This window comes from Delphinus delphis, chromosome 11, assembly GCF_949987515.2.
Source record: "Delphinus delphis chromosome 11, mDelDel1.2, whole genome shotgun sequence".
NCBI lineage: Eukaryota > Metazoa > Chordata > Mammalia > Artiodactyla > Delphinidae > Delphinus > Delphinus delphis.
In genome coordinates this window covers 1,362,366-1,382,095 of record NC_082693.1, presented here as the reverse complement: position 1 = coordinate 1,382,095, position 19,730 = coordinate 1,362,366, and the positions used below count along the sequence as shown (strand labels likewise).

At 47.6% G+C, this 19,730-nt stretch overlaps 1 protein-coding gene across 1 annotated transcript in view; it reads left to right on the top strand.

Moving 5' to 3' along the window:
• Nucleotides 1–19,730, top strand: part of CECR2 (CECR2 histone acetyl-lysine reader) — a 156,007-nt gene that overhangs the window by 133,647 nt on the left and 2,630 nt on the right. Inside the window, 8 exon segments of the mRNA XM_060026017.1 lie at nt 5,648–5,777; nt 6,228–6,265; nt 6,352–6,443; nt 6,661–6,787; nt 7,428–7,804; nt 8,270–8,398; nt 8,526–9,342; nt 17,460–18,762. Of these exon segments, the coding sequence (XP_059882000.1) occupies nt 5,648–5,777; nt 6,228–6,265; nt 6,352–6,443; nt 6,661–6,787; nt 7,428–7,804; nt 8,270–8,398; nt 8,526–9,342; nt 17,460–18,762 (3,013 nt within the window).

The following is a 19,730-nucleotide window of genomic DNA, read 5'->3' as shown; positions in this document are numbered from 1 at the left end:
CAGAATAAACTTCAAAATGAAGACTGTAGTAAGAGATCGAGAGGAGCTATCTATATTGAAAAAGGGGTCAGTCTTCAAGAAGATATAACATTTGCCAGTATTTATACACCCAGCAGAAGAGTATGTAAATATATAAAGCAAATATTAACAGACTTGTAGGGAGAGATAGACAGCAAAACAATAATAGTGGGGGACTTTAATACCCCACTGACATCAATGGACAGATTATCTAGACAGAAAATCAATAAGGAAACACAAACCTTAAATTATATGTTAGACCAGATAGACATGGACTTAACAGATATTTGCAGAACATTCCATCTCGAAGCAACAGAATCCACATTCTTTTCAAGTGCACATGGAACGTTTCCAAGATAGATGAAACGTTAGGCCACCAAAAAATCTTAATAAATTTAATAGGATGGAAATATTTTCCATTCACACTGGTATGAAACTAGAAATTAATAACACGAAGAAAACTGGAAAATTCACAAACATGGGGAGATTAAACAATGTGCTCCTGAACAACCAATGGGTAAAAGAATATCCAAAAGAGAATCAAAATACCTTAAGACAAAAATGAAAATGTAACATACCAAAAATTATGGGATGCGGCAAAAGCAGTTCTAAGAAGAAAGTTTTGATAAATGCCTACCTCAAGAAAAAAGTAAAGTCTCAAATACACAAACCAACTTTACACCTCAAGGAACCAGCTAAAGAAGAACATAAAAATCCCACAGTTAGAAGGAAGGAAATAAAGATCGTAGCAAAAATAAATGAAACGGAAACTAAAAAGAATAGAAAAGATCAATGAAACCAAGAGGTGATTCTTTGAAAAGATGAACAAAACTGACAGACCTTTAGCTAGACTCACAAGAAAAAAGAGGACTCCAATAAATAAAATCAGAAGTGAACACTAGATATTACAGCTGGTGCCAGAGAGATACAAAGGATCGTAAGAGACTACTGAGAACAGTTAACATTGCCAACAAACTGGACAACCTAGAAGAAATGGATAAATTTCTGGAAACATACAACTTACCAAGACTGAATCATGATGAAATAGAAAACCATAACAGATTAATTACTAGTAAGGAGATTGAATTGGTCATCAAGAAAACCTTCCTACAAACAAAAGTCTAGGACCAGTCCAGGAATATACAATGCAGAAATGACAGTCTCTTCAATAAATGGTTTTGGAAAAACTGGACCACCGGGGCTTCCCTGGTGGTGCAGTGGTTAAGAATCTGCCTTCCAACACAGTGAACACAGGATCGATCCCTCCCTGGTCAGGGAACTCTAGATCCCACATGCATGCTGCAACTAAGAGTTCACGTGCCACAACTAAGGAGCCCACTGGCTTCAACTAAGACCTGGTACAGCCAAAAAAAAAAAAAACAAACAAAACTGGACCACTGCTTCACCCCATACACAAAAATTAACTCAAAATGACATACAGACTTGAATGTAACACCTGAAACCATAAAACTCCTGGAAGAAAACATAGGCAGTAAGCTTCTTGACATCTGTCTTGGCGATGGTTTTTTGGATCTTACTACAAAGGCAAAAGCCACAAAAGCAGAAATAAACAAGTGGGCCTACAGCAAACGAAATAGCTTCTGCACAGCAAAGGAAACCATACACAAAATGAAAAGACAACCTACTGATTGGGGGAAGATATTTGCAAATCATATACCTAATAAAGTCTTAATACCCCAAGCAGGGAAAGAACTTATACAAGTCAATAGCAAAAATCCCCCCAAAAAACAAAACCACCAAGCCCAAACAATCCAATTAAAAAATGGAGGACCTTGGGACTTCCCTTGTGGCGTAGCGGTTACGAATCCACCTGCCAACGCAGGGGACATGAGTTTGATCCCTGGTCCAGGAAGATCCCACGTGCTGCGGAGCAAGTAAGCCCGTGCACCACAACAATTGAGCCTGTGTTCTAGAGCCCATGAGCCACAACTACTGAGCCCACGTGCCACAACTACTGAAGCCCATGTGCCTAGAGCCCGTGCTCTGCAGCAAGAGAAACCACGGCAATGAGAAGCTCGCGCACTGCAACGAAGAGTAGCCCCTGCTCACCACAACGAGAGAAAGCCCGTGTGCAGCAACGAAGACCCAACGCAACCAATAAATAAACAAATTTATTTTAAAAAAAAAAGGAGGGCCCGAATAGGCATTTTCCCCAAGAAGACATAGAAAAGATGCTCAATGTCAAGTCAAAACCACAATGAGATACCACCTCATACCTGTCAGAATGGCTAGTATCAAAAAGACAAGCGATAACCAGTGTTGGCGAGGATGTGGATTAGAGCAAAACCTCGTGCACTGTTGGTGGGAATGTAAGCTGGTGCAGCCACTATGGAGGTTTCTCAAAAAACGAAAAACAGAACTACCGTATGATCCAGGAATTCCATTTCTGGGTGTTTATCTGAAGAAAACAAAACTAATTATAATAAAAGATACATGTACACCCATGTTCATAGCAAGATGTATAATAGTCAAGATACGGAAGCCACCTAAGTGCGTGCGCATCACTAGATGGATAAAGAAGAGTTGGTGCACACACAATGGAGTAATGTTTAGCCATTAAAAAAAAGCGTGAAATCCTGCCATCTGCCACAACATGAGTGGGCCTAGAGGGCATTATGCTAAGTGAAATAAGTCAGAGAAAGACAAGCACAGGATGAGCCGTTTTATATGTGGAATCTCTAAAGAAAAAAGCTCATTAGAGAGAACAGATCGTTGGTCACAGGAGGCAGAGTGTTGGTGGGGAAGTGAGAGAACTGGGTTATGTTGGTCTGTCTGTTTAGTTTAAATGAATGGAATAAAAGTTTTAAACAGTAACTGGTAAAAATCGAAGGATGAAGCATTTTGTTTCCTCTTTATGTTTTATTTTGAATATGAAAATAATTGATGAGAAAAGAAGAATTCGGTCAATAAATTTAGCAGAAATACTAGAATTAGAGTAACAAGTAACGAAACGGTGGATCTAGACAAAGCTTTCCTCAACCAAGCTTCCAGGAGACTGCTGAGTCCGAATGCCCTGCAGTAGGGGTCAGCTAACTTTCTGTGAAGGGCCCTGGCGGCCATGCAGGGCTGTGTTTCTATAAAACTCTGTGTGTGTGTGTGTGTGTGTGCGTGCGTGCGTGCGTGCGTGTGTGTGCGCGCGCGCGCGCGCGCGCGCGTGTGTGTGTTTCACAAAAGTAGTTTGCTCCCTGCCCTGCGTGCTAGAGTTTTTGCTCGGCCCTAAAGCATCCAGTTACATGTGTTGAGTTAACTTCTGTCCCACATATATTTACACGTACTACTAGGTATATACCTTGGAATTATTGAGAAAACAATCACACAAATAATTTTCTCTACAGTTTACTTCTATCTTGGAACTGTGTTTGATCTTTAAGTATAGGAACTTTATAATGGAAGGATCAGGTAAACACTAATGGAATTTAACACCACAGAAGAAAAGGTAACCATATATTGTGTCTGCTGAGGTGATGAAAAAGGAAGTACAGGCATCACCTATGGAATAACATTGCCAAGAAACACACCGTTTGTCTGGTCAAAGGCCCTCAATAGAACTACCACAGGGCACATTAACACTGTGATGAGAATGCCACTTGCTAAATCCGGAACGTGGGAAATTCTACCAAGACAAAATGACCCAGTTTCTCCACCAGATGAATTGGAAGAGGACATTGTTACACATTCCACTAAATTAAAGAGACATACCAACCAAATGCACTGTCTGGACCTTTTTGGATTTGATTTGAACAAACCAACTTAAAATTATTGAACAAGTGGGTAAGTTTGACCTTGACTCAGTATTTGATGTTAAATATTAAATAAATCATTTTATGTTCCTGAAATTCATACAGAAGAGCAGAGGGCCAAGTATAGCCAAGATAATTTTAAAAATCGATATGTTCAGGACACTCATTCTACCAGATAGCAGAATAAAAGCTGCCGTGAATGTGGGAGAGTGTTACTGGCTTGGAGATGGGTAGTGAGACCTGGCAGTGAACAGCCAGAAACAGACCTGGTTCCTCACCAGGCGCTGCCAGCACCATTGCCGCCTGATGGGCTAAAGGCCAAAAGCTTTTTGAAGAAAACATAGGTGAGGGTCTTTAAGATGCTGGGACAGAAAGAATTTAAGTAACAAAAGCATAAACTACGGGGGAAGGAGATTGATATACTCGATGACATTAATTGTTTAAAATTTACAAATGACTAAAACACCTTAAACAAAGTGAAAAGACAAATCAGGTATGGAAGAAGATAGTTTTAATAAAGACTTCTTATCCACGTTATTTAAAAGCACTTCTCCAAATCATTTAGGAATCCAACAACCCACAGGGAAAAAAGGCAAAGTATATAAGCAGGGTATTCACAGAAGAGGATAATAAACATGAAAATACGTTGTGTCATTCCAATCAGGAAAAGGCAAACAGAAACATCAGAATTCCACGTCATATGTATCAGGATAGAAAAAATGCTAAAAATGTCCCCCTCGATGTGAGAGTGAGGTAGCTCGCTTGCGTCACTTGTGAAGGAGTAGCTGTGAGCCTGTAAAGGCTCCGCAGTGCACCTGGCAGGTCCCTGCTGCCGTGGACCCTGGGGGGCTCACCCGTGCTCGGGAAGGCGCCTCTCTCGAAAGGGTGGTTCTCACGATGCAAAGAATCAGAGTCCTAATGTTAAAGTTTGACAGCTTGGTATGCGGATATTCGTTAATTTGGTTATACTTTTCTTTAAGCTTGAAATCATTCTCTTTGTTAAAAAACAGTTTTGAACGTCGTTCATAGCAAAGTGCCTCTGATTAATTAAAGCAGATACAGATTCTCTTACACTTAAAAGTTTATTTATAAATGAGCATGAAGTAGGAGCAGAGGGAGCTTGGGGAGAGCACGCTGTCTGCACGTTTAGGGCTGTGTCGTGCTCCCACCGGGCACCTTCCCGGGCCTCTCTCTCCATCGTTGGGTCTTGCCTTCTGATGGTGTTCTGCATTCCTTGCCTCTCTTCCGCCCTGCTGGCACGAGGGCCAGGCAAGCCAGCAGTGCAGTGTCAAGTATGTTTCTTGTGACCACAGCTGGGAGCCAGAAAACGCCCTCCCTCTTCCAGCTCCTGGCCCATCCAGCTGGCTTCTTCCCTCGCTCGCAGGAGCCCTCCTCCTGCACTGGCAAGGGTGCACCAGCTGCCGTGGGTGGGGTGGCCGCCGAGCAAGGATAGCTGGTGTGAGAGCTGTGATGGGCTTGTACCGTCCTGGGTGTGTTTGGATTGAGGTCTGGTCCTAAAAAGGGGATGTTGTCTTCTTGCTGGAAAGTTAGGAAGGCCTTGGGGTTGTCCGAGAGGGTGACCCTCAGTCAGTGCTCTGCTTTTCCCTGTCCCTGTAATTCTGCTTTCCTTCTCTCTTGGTCTTCCCCGTCCCCGTCCGGGGCCGCCTTCCTCCCTCACCCCCCGACCTGAACTTGGTAGGACTAGGAGGAAGTGGGTCCACAAAGCATTGCATCTCTAGCACCATCCGAATTAGCAAAGAGAGGACTCAAAGGGAGCAGAAGTCAGCGTTTGGTGATCTGTTTCCTCCTCTCAGAACAGACGTCTGCCCCTCTGGAGCCCGACGCACCTGTGCTTTGTGTTCACGCAGATCGCGCCAAGAGAAGGAAGCTCAGGGAAGAGAGGGCCTGGCTGCTGGCTCAGGGCAAGGCGCTCCCCCCCGAGTTGTCCCACTTGGACCCTCCCTCCCCTCCGCGGGAAGAGAAGAGGACGAGAGACCCGTGAGTGTTGAGTGGCCCCAAGCCTGCCTCGTCGTGTCCTTAGAACAGCCCTCTGTGGGGGTCGTGGCCAGTGCTCGTGAGCTCCTTCCGCTGCTGTCTGACTTGCTGGGTTATTATTCTTTAGATCACAGAAGTACTTCCTAGAGTAGAGTAAAACCTGGCGAAGAGTGTGCTATTAAATCACGAACGTTACAGAATCATAAATGAGTTTCACGCAACCATCATTTTGTAGATGGAAAAGGTGGTGGTCCTGTTCGGCTGACGTATGCTGGCCCTCATCCTCGTCGCATTGTCAGGAGCGTTCTCAGTGTTACAGACTTTCCTTAACAAAGGTGTACTGGGACTGTTCCAAACCTGGGCGCAAGTGAGCTGCGTGTGAGGTTGGAGCAAGAGCTCCGAGGAGAGAAGGTGGTCTCAGCTACCGCTAATCTCTTCTTTTCTGATTTACAGCTTTGAGCTGGACGACGATTTCACTGCCATGTACAAAGGTCAGTTCCCACACTCAGCTCCCGTGTTCTGCCTAAGTGTGTTCCCACGTCGGTGTGTTAACCCAGCTCTCCTCTTTGGCCCTCAGTTCTGGACGTGGTGAAGGCTCACAAGGATTCCTGGCCCTTTTTGGAACCAGTGGATGAATCGTATGCCCCTAACTATTACCAGATTATCAAGGTAGAGGTGGCCTTGTCAGCTGTGCGCGACTGTGGTGTGGGCATCCTTAGTGGTCTGTGTTGCTGTGTGTACGTTCACCTGCTGCCCCTCAAGGGTCAGGGCTGCTGGGTGCACCCCAGGCTTCTGAGCAGCTCCTAATGCTGTGATCGCTCCGCCTCGCAGGACCTGCAGGATGCTGTGTTCTCCAGCCTGTGATAATTAACGTGTCCTGTTGTAGGTCCCCATGGATATTTCAAGCATGGAGAAGAAACTGAATGGAGGTTTATACTGTTCCAAGGAGGAGTTTGTGAATGACATGAAGACTATGTTCAGGAACTGTCGAAAATATAACGGGGAAAGTAGCGGTAAGTACAAGAGGGGTGGCTGTGGACGCACACTGGCACACCAGTAGGACCAAGAGCAACGCGCCCCCTCGTTTAGAAACACACCTTCCAGAGATTCAGACCTTCCTTGGGGACCATCAGGAGAATGTGTGTTAACGCTGTGGGATGGGCGTGCCGGGCCCTGTCCCGCCCCACCTGGCCAGAGGGGCAGCGGTGGCTGGCGGCCCGGGTCCTCGTCTTCCCCCAGGCCCGCCTGGGTCTATTTGTCCTCGGCCCCCACCGTCAGCCACCTTTGCATCACACAGCAGACCTCTGATGACACAGCCCGTGTCGCGCCAGGTGCTGAAACTGGAGCTCACGATGCCTTCTTTTTTTTACTAGACGGATTCAGTGATTGTACTTAATGTTTCTGCGGTTTGGCATTAAAGAATTCAATTTTTACCGGTTTGGGGTACTGGGCTCACTGTCCCAGCCACACAGGCTGGAGGCCAGAAAACCGTGTACTGGTTTCTTGTTCTGGTCTCGTGTCCATAGCCCTACAACATAGGAAGCGCTGCAGCCCAGGCAGCCGCGCAGTCGAGCCCGGGGCTGCCCCGTTGCATGTTTGTGGGCGGAGGTCTGGGGGCCTGCCCAGTGGGGCTCAGGCCTCGGTCCCCCGCAGAGTACACCAAGATGTCGGACAACCTGGAGAGGTGCTTCCACCGCGCAATGCTGAAGCATTTTCCTGGTGAGGATGGGGACACGGACGAAGAATTCTGGGTCAGAGAGGAGGAGAAGCGGGAGAAGAGGCGTGGTCGGGCTGCACGCAGCCACGTGTGCACCCGCTCCCGGGACTCGGAGGCGCCTGGCCGGAAGCAGCAGCCTGCGGAGAACGGGGGGAAGTCGCTGCCCCCTGGGCGCCGCGCTGCATCCTCTGCGGCCGGTGAGAGCCGCGGCTCTGCGCAGCCCCCTGGCGAGGTGGGCATCCCGAGCAGCCGCAGCCTCCCTGGACCCCTGCATTACGGTGGACCCAGCCAGGCGCCCCTCGCAAGCCAGCTGGTGAGGAGCAGCTTTGTCCCATCGTGGGTTCCCCTGGTTGAGGGCTGGGGCGGGGCGTGAAGCCTTCTCAGTAGATCCTCTCCCAACATGGTGTCCTGCTTATGGGTGGTCTCTTCTCCCTGTCTGCCCTTCCTTTATCCTTCCTTTATTTTAAATCCTTCTTTTTCGAAATCATTTGAACCACACATTCTCAGCACGGGCATTATTAACCCCTTTTAAGTTCAAGGCACAGAGGTACATACAGTATGTAAGTGAACCCTTCACGAGGGGAGCAGTTGGGGAGAACACTGGCGGAGGCGGCTCTGGGGAGAGACAAGGACGGGAAGCCCCTGCTCTGGGCCCTCCTGTGGTGAGTGTGCGCACAGAGCAGGTGGCGGCCTTGTCCTCCAGCAGGACATTCGTCTTCCGGATGCGAAGGGTGTGCCTCTTCTCTTCTTCTTCTTGCCTTTGCTCCGTGCCCTCCAGAGGCCAGCAGGACAGGGAACGTTTTGTCCTCTCCGAGGGTCGGATCCTGCCACCATCCGTGTCTCCTCTGGAGCCCCAGAGCCGCACCCCGGCGGGCCTGGACAGCATCCCCAGCCTTTAGCAGTGCAGGTAAGCAAACGGCTCAGCATGCACAGGTACAAAGGTGCGTTTCAGAAATACAGTCTCTCCCCAGGTTAAATTGGACTTGTAATTTCCCATTACCTTGTGGTAAGCACATCTCTTTTCTTGTTGCCAGCCTCCAGCTGGAATTAACCATCACCGAGGCCCCCCCGACGAGAAGCCGGTGTGCGGGGGCCTAGCGCCCCTTGCTGACATGGGATCGCGTCCTGGACCCTCGCTGCTCGGGCAGATGAGCAGCCCCAGCCAGGAGGGGACTATGTATCCTCCAGCTCATTTCCAGCCAGGCTTTATCCCTCCCAGGCACGGTGGGGCTCCGGCCCGACCCCCAGCCTTTCCTGAGAGTTCAGAAATCCCTCCCAGCCACATGTACCGATCCTACAAGTACCTGAGTCGAGTACACTCTGCAGTCTGGAATGGGAATCACGGTGCTACAAATCCAGGACCCTTGGGGCCAGATGAGAAGCCCCCCATGGTGCCAGGACCCTCTCACCAGCCTCGCACTCTGGGTCACATGATAGATTCCCGAGTGATGAGAGCACCCCTCCCCCCAAACCAGTGGCCAGAACAATCAGGCTTCCTACCTCACGGAGTTCCTTCTTCGGGGTACATGCGACCACCCTGTAAACCTGGTGGACATCGGTTCCAGCCCCCTCCAGCACCAACGCAAGGTTCTCTCTTTGGAGCACCGGCCCAGGCCCTGCGGGGAATGCAGGGCGGGGACTCCATGCTGGACAGCCCAGAGATGCTCGCCATGCAGCAGCTCTCCTCGCGGGGGTGCCCGGCAGGCATGCCTTACCGCCCCCGCCAACCCGTGCCGCCCCCTGCGCCTGGCCCTTTCCCCCCAGTGGGCGTGGCGGCCCCCAAGCCTGCCTCGGGGGACCCTGGGCGGACACAGGACAGCAGGGAAACACTGGAGCCTGAGAACGGCCGAGGTAAATCTCAGGCTCACCTTCATCTGCCCTTTGGCTCTCTAAGCTGTCAATTAAGCACTCACCTTTTTTTTTTTTTTTAACATCTTTATTGGAGTATAATTGCTTTACAATGGTGTGTTAGTTTCTGCTGTATAACAAAGTGAACCAGCTATACATATACATATGTCCCCATATCCCCTCCCTCTTGCATCTCCCTCCCACCCTCCCTATCCCACCCCTTTAGGGGGTCACAAAGCACCGAGCTGATCTCCCTGTGCTATGCGGCTGCTTCCGGCTGCTTCCCACTAGCTAGCTGTTTTACATTTGGTAGTGTGTATATGTCCATGCCACTCTCTCACTTCGTCCCAGCTTCCCCATCCCCCTCCCTGTGTCCTCAAGTCCATTCTCTACGTCTGCGTCTTTGTTCCTGTCCTGCCCCTACGTTCTTCAGAACCTTTTTTTTTTTTAAGATTCTATATATATGTGTTAGCACACAGTATTTGTTTTTCTCTTTCTGACTTACTTCACTCTGTAGGACAGACTCTAGGTCCATCCACTTTACTACAAATAACTCAATTTCGTTTCTTTTTTTGGCTGAGTAACATTCCACTGTATATATGTGCCACATCTTCTTTACCCATTCATCTGTCGATGGACGCCTAGGTTGCTTCCATGTCCTGGCTATTGTAAACAGTGCTGCAATGAACATTATGGTACATGACTCTTTTTGAATTATGGTTTTCTCAGGGTTTATGCCCGGTAGTGGGATTGCTGGGTCGTATGGTAGTTCTGTTTTTAGTTTTTTAAGAAACCTCCCTACTCTTCTCCCTAGTGGCTGTATCAGTTTACATTCCCACCAACAGTGCAGGAGGGTTCCCTTTTCATCACAACCTCTCCAGCATTTATTGTTTGTAGATTTTTTTTTTTTTTTGCGGTACGTGGGCCTCTCACTGTTGTGGCCTCTCCCGTTGCGGAGCACAGGCTCCGGACGTGCAGGCTCAGCGGCCATGGCTCACGGGCCCAGCCGCTCTGCGGCATGTAGGATCTTCCCACACCGGGGCACGAACCCGTGTCCCCTGCATCGGCAGGCGGACTCTCATCCACTGCGCCACCAGGGAAGCCCTGTTTGTAGATTTTTTTGATGATGGTCATTCTGACCGGTGTGAGGTGATACCTCATTGTAGTTTTGATGTGTATTTCTCAAGTGATTAGCGATGTTGAGCACCTTTCATGTGTTTGTTGGCAATCTGTATATCTTCTTTGGAGAAATGTCTGTTTAGGTCTTCTGCCCATTTTGGGGTTGGGTTGTTTGTTTTTTTTGATATTGAGCTGCATGAGCTGCTTGTACATTTTGGAGATTAATCCTTTGTCCGTTGCTTCATTTGTAAATAGTTTCTCCTATTCTGAGGGTTGTCTTTTCGTCTTGTTTATGGTTTCCTTTGCTGTGCAAAAGCTTTTAAGTTTTATTAGGTCCCATTTGTATATTTTTGTTTTTATTTCCGTTTCTCTAGGAGGTGGGTCAAAAAGGATCTTGCTCTGATTTATGTCAGAGTGTTCTGCATATGTTTTCCTCTAAGAGTTTTATAGTGTTTGGCCTTACATTTAAGTCTTTAATCTATTTTGAGTTTATTTTTGTGTACCGTGTTAGGGAGTGTTCTAATTTCATTCTTTCACATGTAGCTGTCCAGTTTTCCCAGCACCACTTATTGAAGAGGCTGTCTTTTAAGCATTGTATATTCTTGCCTCCTTTATCAAAGATAAGGTGACCAAATGTGCGTGGGTTTATCTCTGGGCTTTCTGTCCTTTTCCATTGACCTATATTTCTGTTTTTGTGCCAGTACCATACTGTCTTGATTACTGTAGCTATGTAGTATAGTCTGAAGTCCAGGAGCCTGATTCCTCCAGCTCCGTTTTTCTTTCACAAGATTGCTTTTGCTGTTCGGGCTCTTTTGTGCTTCCATACAAATTGTGCAATTTTTTGTTCTAGTTCTGTGAATAATGCCATTGGTAGTTTGCTAGGGATTGCATTGAATCTGTAGATTGCTTTGGGTAGTATAGTCATTTTCACAATATTGATTCTTGCAATCCAAGAACATGGTATATCTCTCCGTCTGTTTGTGTCATCCGTAATTTTTGTCATAAGGTCTTTTGTCTCCTTATGTAGGTTCATTCCTAGGTATTTTATTCTTTTTTGTTGCAGTAACAAATGAAAGTGTTTCCTTAATTTCTCTGTCAGATATTTCATCATTAGTGTATAGGAGTGCAAGAGATTTCTGTGCATTAATTTTGTATCCTGCTGCTTTACCAAATTCATTGATTAGCTCTAGTAGTTTTCTGGTAGCATCTGTAGGATCTCTATCTGTAGTATCATGTCATCTGCAGACAGTGACAGTTTTACTTCTTTTCCGATTTGGGTTCCATTTATTTCTTTTTCTTCTCTGTTGTGGCTAAAACTTCCAAAACTATGTTCAGTAATGGTGAGAGTGGACAACCTTGTCTTGTTCCTGATCTTAGAGGAAATGGTTTCAGTTTTTCACCATTGAGAACGATGTTGGCTGTGAGTGTGTCATATATGGCCTTTATTATGTTGAGGTAGGTTCCCTCTATGCCTACTTTCTGGAGAGTTTTTATCGTAAATGGGTGTTGAATTTTGTCAAAAGCTTTTACTGCATCTTTTTCTGATCATACGGTTTTTATCCTTCAATTTGTTAATATGGTGTATCCCACTGATTGATTTGCATATATTGAAGAATCCTTGCATTCCTGGGATAAACCCCACTTGATCATGGTGTATGATCCTTTTAATGTGCTGTTGGATTCTGTTTGCTGGTATTTTGTTGAGGACTTTTGCATCTATGTTCATCAGAGATTCTGGCCTGTAGTTTTCTTTTTTTGTGACGTGTGTCTGGTTTTGGTATCAGGGTGATGGTGGCCTCGTAGAATGAGTTTGGGAGTGTTCCTCCATCTGCTATATTTAGGAAGAGTTTGATAAGGATAGGTGTTAGCTCTTCTCTGAATGTTTGATAGAATTCACCTGTGAAGCCATCTGGTTCTGGGCTTTGATGGAAGATTTTTAATCACAGTTTCAATTTCAGTGCTTGTGATTGGTCTGTTTATATTTTCTGTTTCTTCCTGGTTCAGTCTCGGAAGGTTGTGCTTTTCTAAGAATTTGTCCATTCTTCCAGGTTGTCCAGTTTATTGGCATATAGTTACTTGCAGTAATCTCTCATGATCCTTTGTATTTCTGCAGTGACAGTTGTTATTTCTCCTTTTTCATTTCTAATTCTACTGATTTGAGTCTTCTCCCTTTTTTTCTTGATGACTCTGGCTAATGGTTTATCAATTTTGTTTATCTTCTCAAAAAATGAGCTTTTAGTTGTATTTATCTTTGCTATTGTTTCCTTCATTTCTTTTTTATTTATTTCTGATCTGATTTTTATGATTTCTTTCCTTCTGCTAACTTTGGGGATTTTTTTTGTTCTTTTTTCTCTAATTGCTTTAGGTGTAAGGTTAGGTTGTTTATTTGAGATTTTTCTTGTTTCTTGAGGTAGGATTGTATTGCTGTAAACTTCCCTCTTAGAACTGCTTTTGCTGCATCCCATAGGTTTTGGGTCATCGTGTTTTCATTGTCATTTGTTTGTGTTTTTTTTTTTCTCTTTTCTTTTTGCGGTACGCGGGCTTCTCACTGTTGTGGCCTCTCCCGTCGCGGAGCACAGGCTCCGGACGCGCAGGCTCAGCGGCCATGGCTCCCGGGCCCAGCCGCTCCGCTGCATGCGGGATCCTCCCGGACCGGGGCACAAACCCGCGTCCCCTGCATCGGCAGGCGGACTCTCGCCCACTGCGCCCCCAGGGCAGCCCTGTTCCTGGGTGTCCTTTGATTTTCTCTTGATTTCGTCATTGATCTCTTGGTTATCTAGTAGCGTATCGTTTAGCCTCCGTGTGTTTGTGTTTGTATATTTTACAGATCTTTTCCTGTAATTGATATCTAGTGTCATAGCGTTGTGGTCGGAAAAGATGCTTGATACGATTTCAGTTTTCTTAAACTTACTGAGGCTTGATTTGTGTCCGAAGATATGAGCTATCCTGGAGAATGTTCCATGAGCACTTGAGAAGAAAGTGTATTCTGTTGTTTTTGGATGGAGTGTCCTATAAATAGCAATTAAGTCCATCCTGTTTAATGTGTCATTTAAAGCTTGTGTTTCCTTATTTATTTTCATTTTGGATGATCTGTCCATTGGTGAAAGTGGGGTGTTAAAGTCCCCTACTATGATTGTGTTACTGTCAGTTTCCCCTTTTATGGCTGTTAGCATTTGCCTTATGTAATGAGGTGCTCTGTGTTGGGTGCATAAAATTTACAATTGTTACATCTTCTTGGATCGATCCCTTGATCATTATGTAGTGTCCTTCTTTGTCTCTTCTAATAGTCTTTATTTTAAAGTCTCTTGTGTGTGATATGAGAATTGCTACTCCAGCTTTCTTTTGATTTCCGTCTGCATGGAATATCTTTTTCCATCCTGTGTTCTGGTGGTTGAGGGTGGATCTTGTTTTCTGGTGGGCAGGACTGCATCCGGTGGTGTGTTTTGGGGTGTCTGTGACCTTACTATGATTTTAGGCAACCTCTCTGCTAATGGGTGGGGTTGTGTTCCTGTCTTGCTAGTTGTTTGGCATAGTGTGTCCAGCACTGGAGCTATCTGGTCGTTGAGTGGAGCTGGGTCTTAGTGTTGACATGGAGATCTCTGGGAGAGCTCTCGCTGGTGGATGCTACTTGGGGCCTGGAGGTCTGGTGGTCCAGTGTCCGGAACCTGGCTCTCCCACCTCAGAGGCTCAGGCCTGACAGCTGGCCAGAGCACGAAGACCCTGTCGGCCACACGGCTTTTGGGAAGTCTGACGTCTTCTGCCAGCATTCAGTAGTTATTCTGCACAAGTTGTTCCACATGTAGATGTATTTTTTGATATATTTGTGGAGAGGAAGGTGAGCTCCATGTCTTACTCCTCTGCCATCTTGAAGGTCCTCTCTCTTCACACCTCCTGTTGCTAGAGAGGATCCCCATTTTGTCTGGAAAGGACATAAATCTGGCCACCTCACTTCACGCCTAGCCCATCCACCTTTTTCCCTTTGTGCTTATTGGTCTGATTCACTTGCTCATAGCGGGCCCCATGCAGAGGCCTTGCCACCGGCCCTTCAGACCAGAGTTCCTCGTGAAATGGCTGAGCCGACACTTCAGCTCAGGACGTGCACTGAAGCTCCACACAGGACACTGAACTCAAAATGACTCACCTTTTAACACAGACTGTTGTACAAGATGTAGACTGGCCTCCAGCCTCTTTTCCTTAAATTACGCTGGGTTGAGCCAGTCCTGGTCAGAAGGATTTTTGTGATGACCATCGCTGCACAGGGGCAGTGCTTACTGTACCAGGCACTCTTTTTGAGACTTTTACCCATAATGACCCTCTGAATTCTCAGAGCAAGCCTTTGAGGGAGCTTTTATTATCATCGTCGTTTTTATAGATAGAAATTCCAAGGCACAAAGACGGTTATTTGCCTTCATCTAGTTCTGGGGACAGGGATGGTTGGGTGGGTCCTGGGGTTTGAACCAGACGCACCGGGTCCAGCGCTCGTGTCCTCAACCCCTGCATTATCCAGCCCCACTTAAAAATTGCTGTGCTGAAAGTTACCCATGGGAAATACATTTCCAGTGTTTTACTTCACGTCCAGTCCTCTCCGTTCTGCTCTCCTCGGGTGCGTATCTGTGCCGCTGGGAATGAAGGGTAGTTAGTGAGAGCAGCCAGTCTTGAAGGGGTTTCTCAGAAATGCCATTTAAGCGAGTAAACGTAAAACTGCAGGAGAAAGGTGACAGGACTGCTCTGTGTGATCAATGCTTGTTTCCGGGATAGACATCTAGCCTGTGTTGCATGTGAGAGAGTGGGGGACACCTGGACTTGTGCAAAATATGATGACGATTCCATGTAAAGTTGGGGGTGGACCTAGAACTCAAACTTCCATTTAGTGTTTCTTTGGAGGAAAGCCCCGTTCCGTGAATACCAGCTTTAGCAAAATTTTCCAGTATTGATTTCAGACATGTCTGGAATTCACAGCTTTGGAGGAAAAGTCCCAGGACCAAACCTTGGAGCAGTCTGTCTGTTAGTTGCCATGGATTTTTGTTTGTTTTGTTTGCGTTTTATTATCTTAATGAAGTGTAATTGATTTACAATGTTGTATTAATTTCTGCTATACAGCAGTGATTCAGTTACACAAATAAATACATTCTTTCCCATGATGGTTTATCACAGGATATATTCTCTGTGCTATACAGTAGGACCTTGTTGTTCATCTGTCCTGTATGTAATAATTTGCATCTGCTAATCCCAAACTCCCAATCCATCTATCCCCCACTTCCCCTCGCACTTGGCAGCCACATCTGTTCTCTATGTCTGTGACTCTGTTTCATAGATAACGTTATTTGTGTCATATTATAGGTTCCACATGTAAGTGATATCATATGGTATTTGTCTTTCTCTGACTTCACTTAGTGTGACAATCTCTAGGTCCATCCATGTTGCTGCAAATGGCATTATTTCATTCTTTTTTACGGCCGAGTAGTATTCCATTGTGTACACATACCACATCTTCTTTAGTCATTCATCTGTCGATGGACATTTAGGTTGCTTCTGTGTCTTGGCTATTGTAAATAGTGCTGCAGCGAACATTGGGGTGCATGTGTCTTTTCGAATTATGGTTGTCTCCAGATATATGCCCAGGAGTGGGATTGCAGGATCATACGTTAACTTTATTTTTAGTTTTTTAAGGAACCTTCATACCGTTCTCCATAGTGGTTGCATCAATTTACATTCCCACCAGCAGTGTAGGAGGGTTCTCTTTTCCCCACATCCTGTCCAGCATTTATTATTGGTAGACCTCTTCAATGATGGCCATTTGGACCAGTGTGAGGTGATACCTCTTTGTAGTTTGGATTTGCATTTCTCAAATAAGTAGTGATGTTGAGCATCTTTTCAGGCGCCTCTTGACCATCTGTATGTCTTCTTTGGAGAAATGTCAATTTATGTCTTGTACCCATTTTTTGATTGGTTTGTTTTTATGTTGAGTTGTATGAGCTGTTTGTATATTTGGAAATTGAGCCCTTGTTGGTCGCATAATTTGCAAATATTTTCTCCCAGTCCATAGGTTGTCTTTTCGTTTTGTTTATGGTTTCCTTTGCTGTACAAAAGTTTGTAAGTTTCATTAGGTCCCACTTGTTTATTTTTGTGTGTGGTGTGAGGTGTTGCCGTGTTTTATGTTGACTGAATGTTGAAAGGTGCACATTTTCATTATCATTGTATAGCTTGTACCTTTGATCTTTAAAGCCAGCATTAGTTTATCAGGAGCCTGTGATCCTAGTTGATCTTAAAAGTCATGAATTCTTGATCTTGTCCTTAAGCTCTCACCAGAATCGTATTGTGACCACCTCTGGGCAACAACTCTGCCCTACCTCAGAGATCATAATAATAAGACGTGTTTATGGCTAAACACAATAGCAAGGAAAAGAATTCTGAGTTTGTAATTAAGCAATTGAGTCTAGTAATTTAGTTTGATTGTTTATTAAATTTCTGTAATATGCTGAAGGTGCCTTTTGAGTGTTAACACTGTCGGCATCCTGTTTTCAAGATGTCCAGACAAGACGTGTATTTTCATCCATTCAGCAAATACTGATTGAGCCCCGTTTTGTGTGAATGACTGAGTGTGTGGTGGGGAACAGAACCTAGTCCCTACTCCCTTGGGGCGGGTGTCCTGACGGCAGAGGTCGGGTTCCGGCATTCCTGGTGTCCTCATGCCGGGTCCCTCTTTCTCACTGTCAGGCCACAGCCTCCCAACCAGGCCTGCAGTTCCAGCGCCAGCGCGCCCTCCGTCCATGTTTCACATGTCCTTGGAGTTGGGCACACGGATTGCACACCCTTGCTAGTGCGGAAGGGATCGCGAGGCCTCTGGCAGATCTTGCAGGAGCTGCAGAGCCTTAGCCCTGGTCTGGGTTGGGGGAATCAGGGTGTCGCCACCGGGGCCCCACGTCCACATTGTCTGACTGCCCATCATATGCTGAGGTTTCAGCTCCCGAGGCGCAACTTTGTCTCCGTTTTTCTTGCAGCAGATCCCTTGCCTGGGCTCGAGGAGAAACCAGCCAGTGTTGGTGCTTTGGAGGGGGCGTTCCTCAAGCAGCTACCTCACCCCGCGCCCCCACTGCAGGCCGACTGTGCCAGGCGGAGCTCGCCCCAGGGAAGGGATTCGGATGGCCCAGAGCTCAGGCGCGAGTCCTCGGAGCCTGGAGACAGCTGCCCAGTGAGCGCGGGCAGGGGCGCCTGGCTCTCGGGGAGCGGCTTCGCAGGCGCAGCCGCCCAGGGGTGTGCCCTAGCTGACCCGGGGGCACTGCCTGAAAACGGACTGAGGGTGGAAGCCTCCCCGTGTGGGTCCGAGGGCAAGGGCAGAGCGCCACCAGAGGCCATGCCACCCGCCGAGCCCACGTGCGCCCCCCTGTATGCGCCTGGCCTGGAGTACCCCAGCTCCACTGCACGGTACCACGTCGGCCCAGGCCTGCAGGCTGTGGGCCCTGTGATGGGGGGCAAGCCCTCAGCCCCGCACCCTCAGCCTTTTCCCCCTCGGGCGTTTCCGTCCCACGACCCTCATTCTGGAGTCTTCCCCCGGTACCGCCCCCACCAGGGAATGAGGTACCCCTACCAGCCGCCACCTCAGCCTTCCTACCATCACTACCCGCGGACTCCTTATTACTCGTGTCCACAGGGCTTTTCAGACTGGCAGAGACACCTCCCTGCCCCGGGAAGCCCGAGCGGGCCCCCGCCGGCTCAGCCTGCCCCTGCCAGGCCCCTCTTCCTCGATAAGAGCGTTGGGGCTGGGCTGCAGGGCTGCGAGGCACTGAGCGCTGCCTTAACTTCCCCCACGCGGGTGGACACCGTGGTCGCCAAGACAGCTGATGGGCAGAATCCCGGCCCAGAGGAGAAGCAGGATGAGTCTATGGAGAGGCCAGAGAGTCCCAAAGAATTTTTAGATCTGGACAACCACAATGCAGCTACCAAGCGGCAGAGTTCGCTGTCAGCCAGCGAGTATCTCTACGGAACGCCCCCTGCACCGCTGAGCTCGGGGGTGGGCTTCGGTTCGTCTGCTTGCCCTCCGCACGGGGTGATGCTGCACGCGGGGCCTCCTTACCCGCCGCAGCGGCCGGCCGGGCATTTCCAGCCCAGGGCTTACTCCTCCCCCACGGCTGCTCACCCACCTCACCGCCCAGTGGTGGCCCAGCCCAATGGCCTGTCCCCTGAGTGCCCCCTCTACCGCTATCCAGAAGAGGGCCTGGGCCACTTCCAGGCTGTGATGATGGAACAGATGGGCCCTGGAAGTGGGGTGAGGGTGCCTTTCCAGGAGATGTACAGACCGTCCGGGTAAGGCTGCACAGAGTGCTGTTTTCTAGGGGAAAAAAGAGTAGATGGTAGTTTTAACAAAGAAAAACGGCCTTGGTAATGAAGGTGGTGTGCGTGGTGTGGGCGCGGGAAGAGCATGTGGGTTGTGGGTGCTGGGGACTTACTGGGAAGGTGCTAGCTTTGGAGTCCAGTTTTGTCTGTGGTGTTTTTTTCCCTCGTGAAAGTGAATTGGCATTTAAGTGACCGTTCAGTTAGATTTTGGACACCTGATGGCCAGCGTTTGGGAGCTGTAGGCAGAGGCTGTCACCTGGGTGAAGGGGTCTCAGACCTGGGGTGGGCGGTCACAGGTGGTGTCCCAGGCTTACTCCTTGCCTCTCATTTCTTCCTGTAACACTGAATGAAAAAACTAGGTTTATCCAGAGCTAGGGCAAGTTACATTACTGTCCCCATGAGAATTCTGATAGACCCACCCGGGTAATCTGTCATCCAGGAAGTTTTCAAGTCAAAAGTCTTGAAAAAGCCTCACCATAAAACCAGCACCGTCCACCTTAAGAACCCGAGTGTCCCTCCCAGGGCCAGCCTCAGAAGACCTTTCCGCATTTGCTTTAGGCCTCTCTGAATACCTGTTATGTTTCTTGTCTTATCTTTGTCTCTGTCCTCCTGGAGCGCAGCCCCAGGCCATTACCCCAGCAAAGGAAGTAGCGTCAGCTGGTCTGATGGAGGCCTTATTGGATTTCTTCAGTTGTCCGCAGAGTGTCCTTGTAGCTCTGCTTCTTTTTGATTTTTTTCCCCATTCAGGATCCATTCGAGGTTCATGGATCTAGTTCGGTTGCTGTGCCTGTGTAGTCTCTTAATTTACAACGTTGGCTTTGCTTTCTTTGTTTTTCAAAGTCCGGAGGCCACTTCTGCTGTCAGAGTGCCCCAGACCCTGGATTCTTCTCGTTGTTTTCTCATGTTCAGAGTCACATTGCACACCTTTGTCAGGAGTC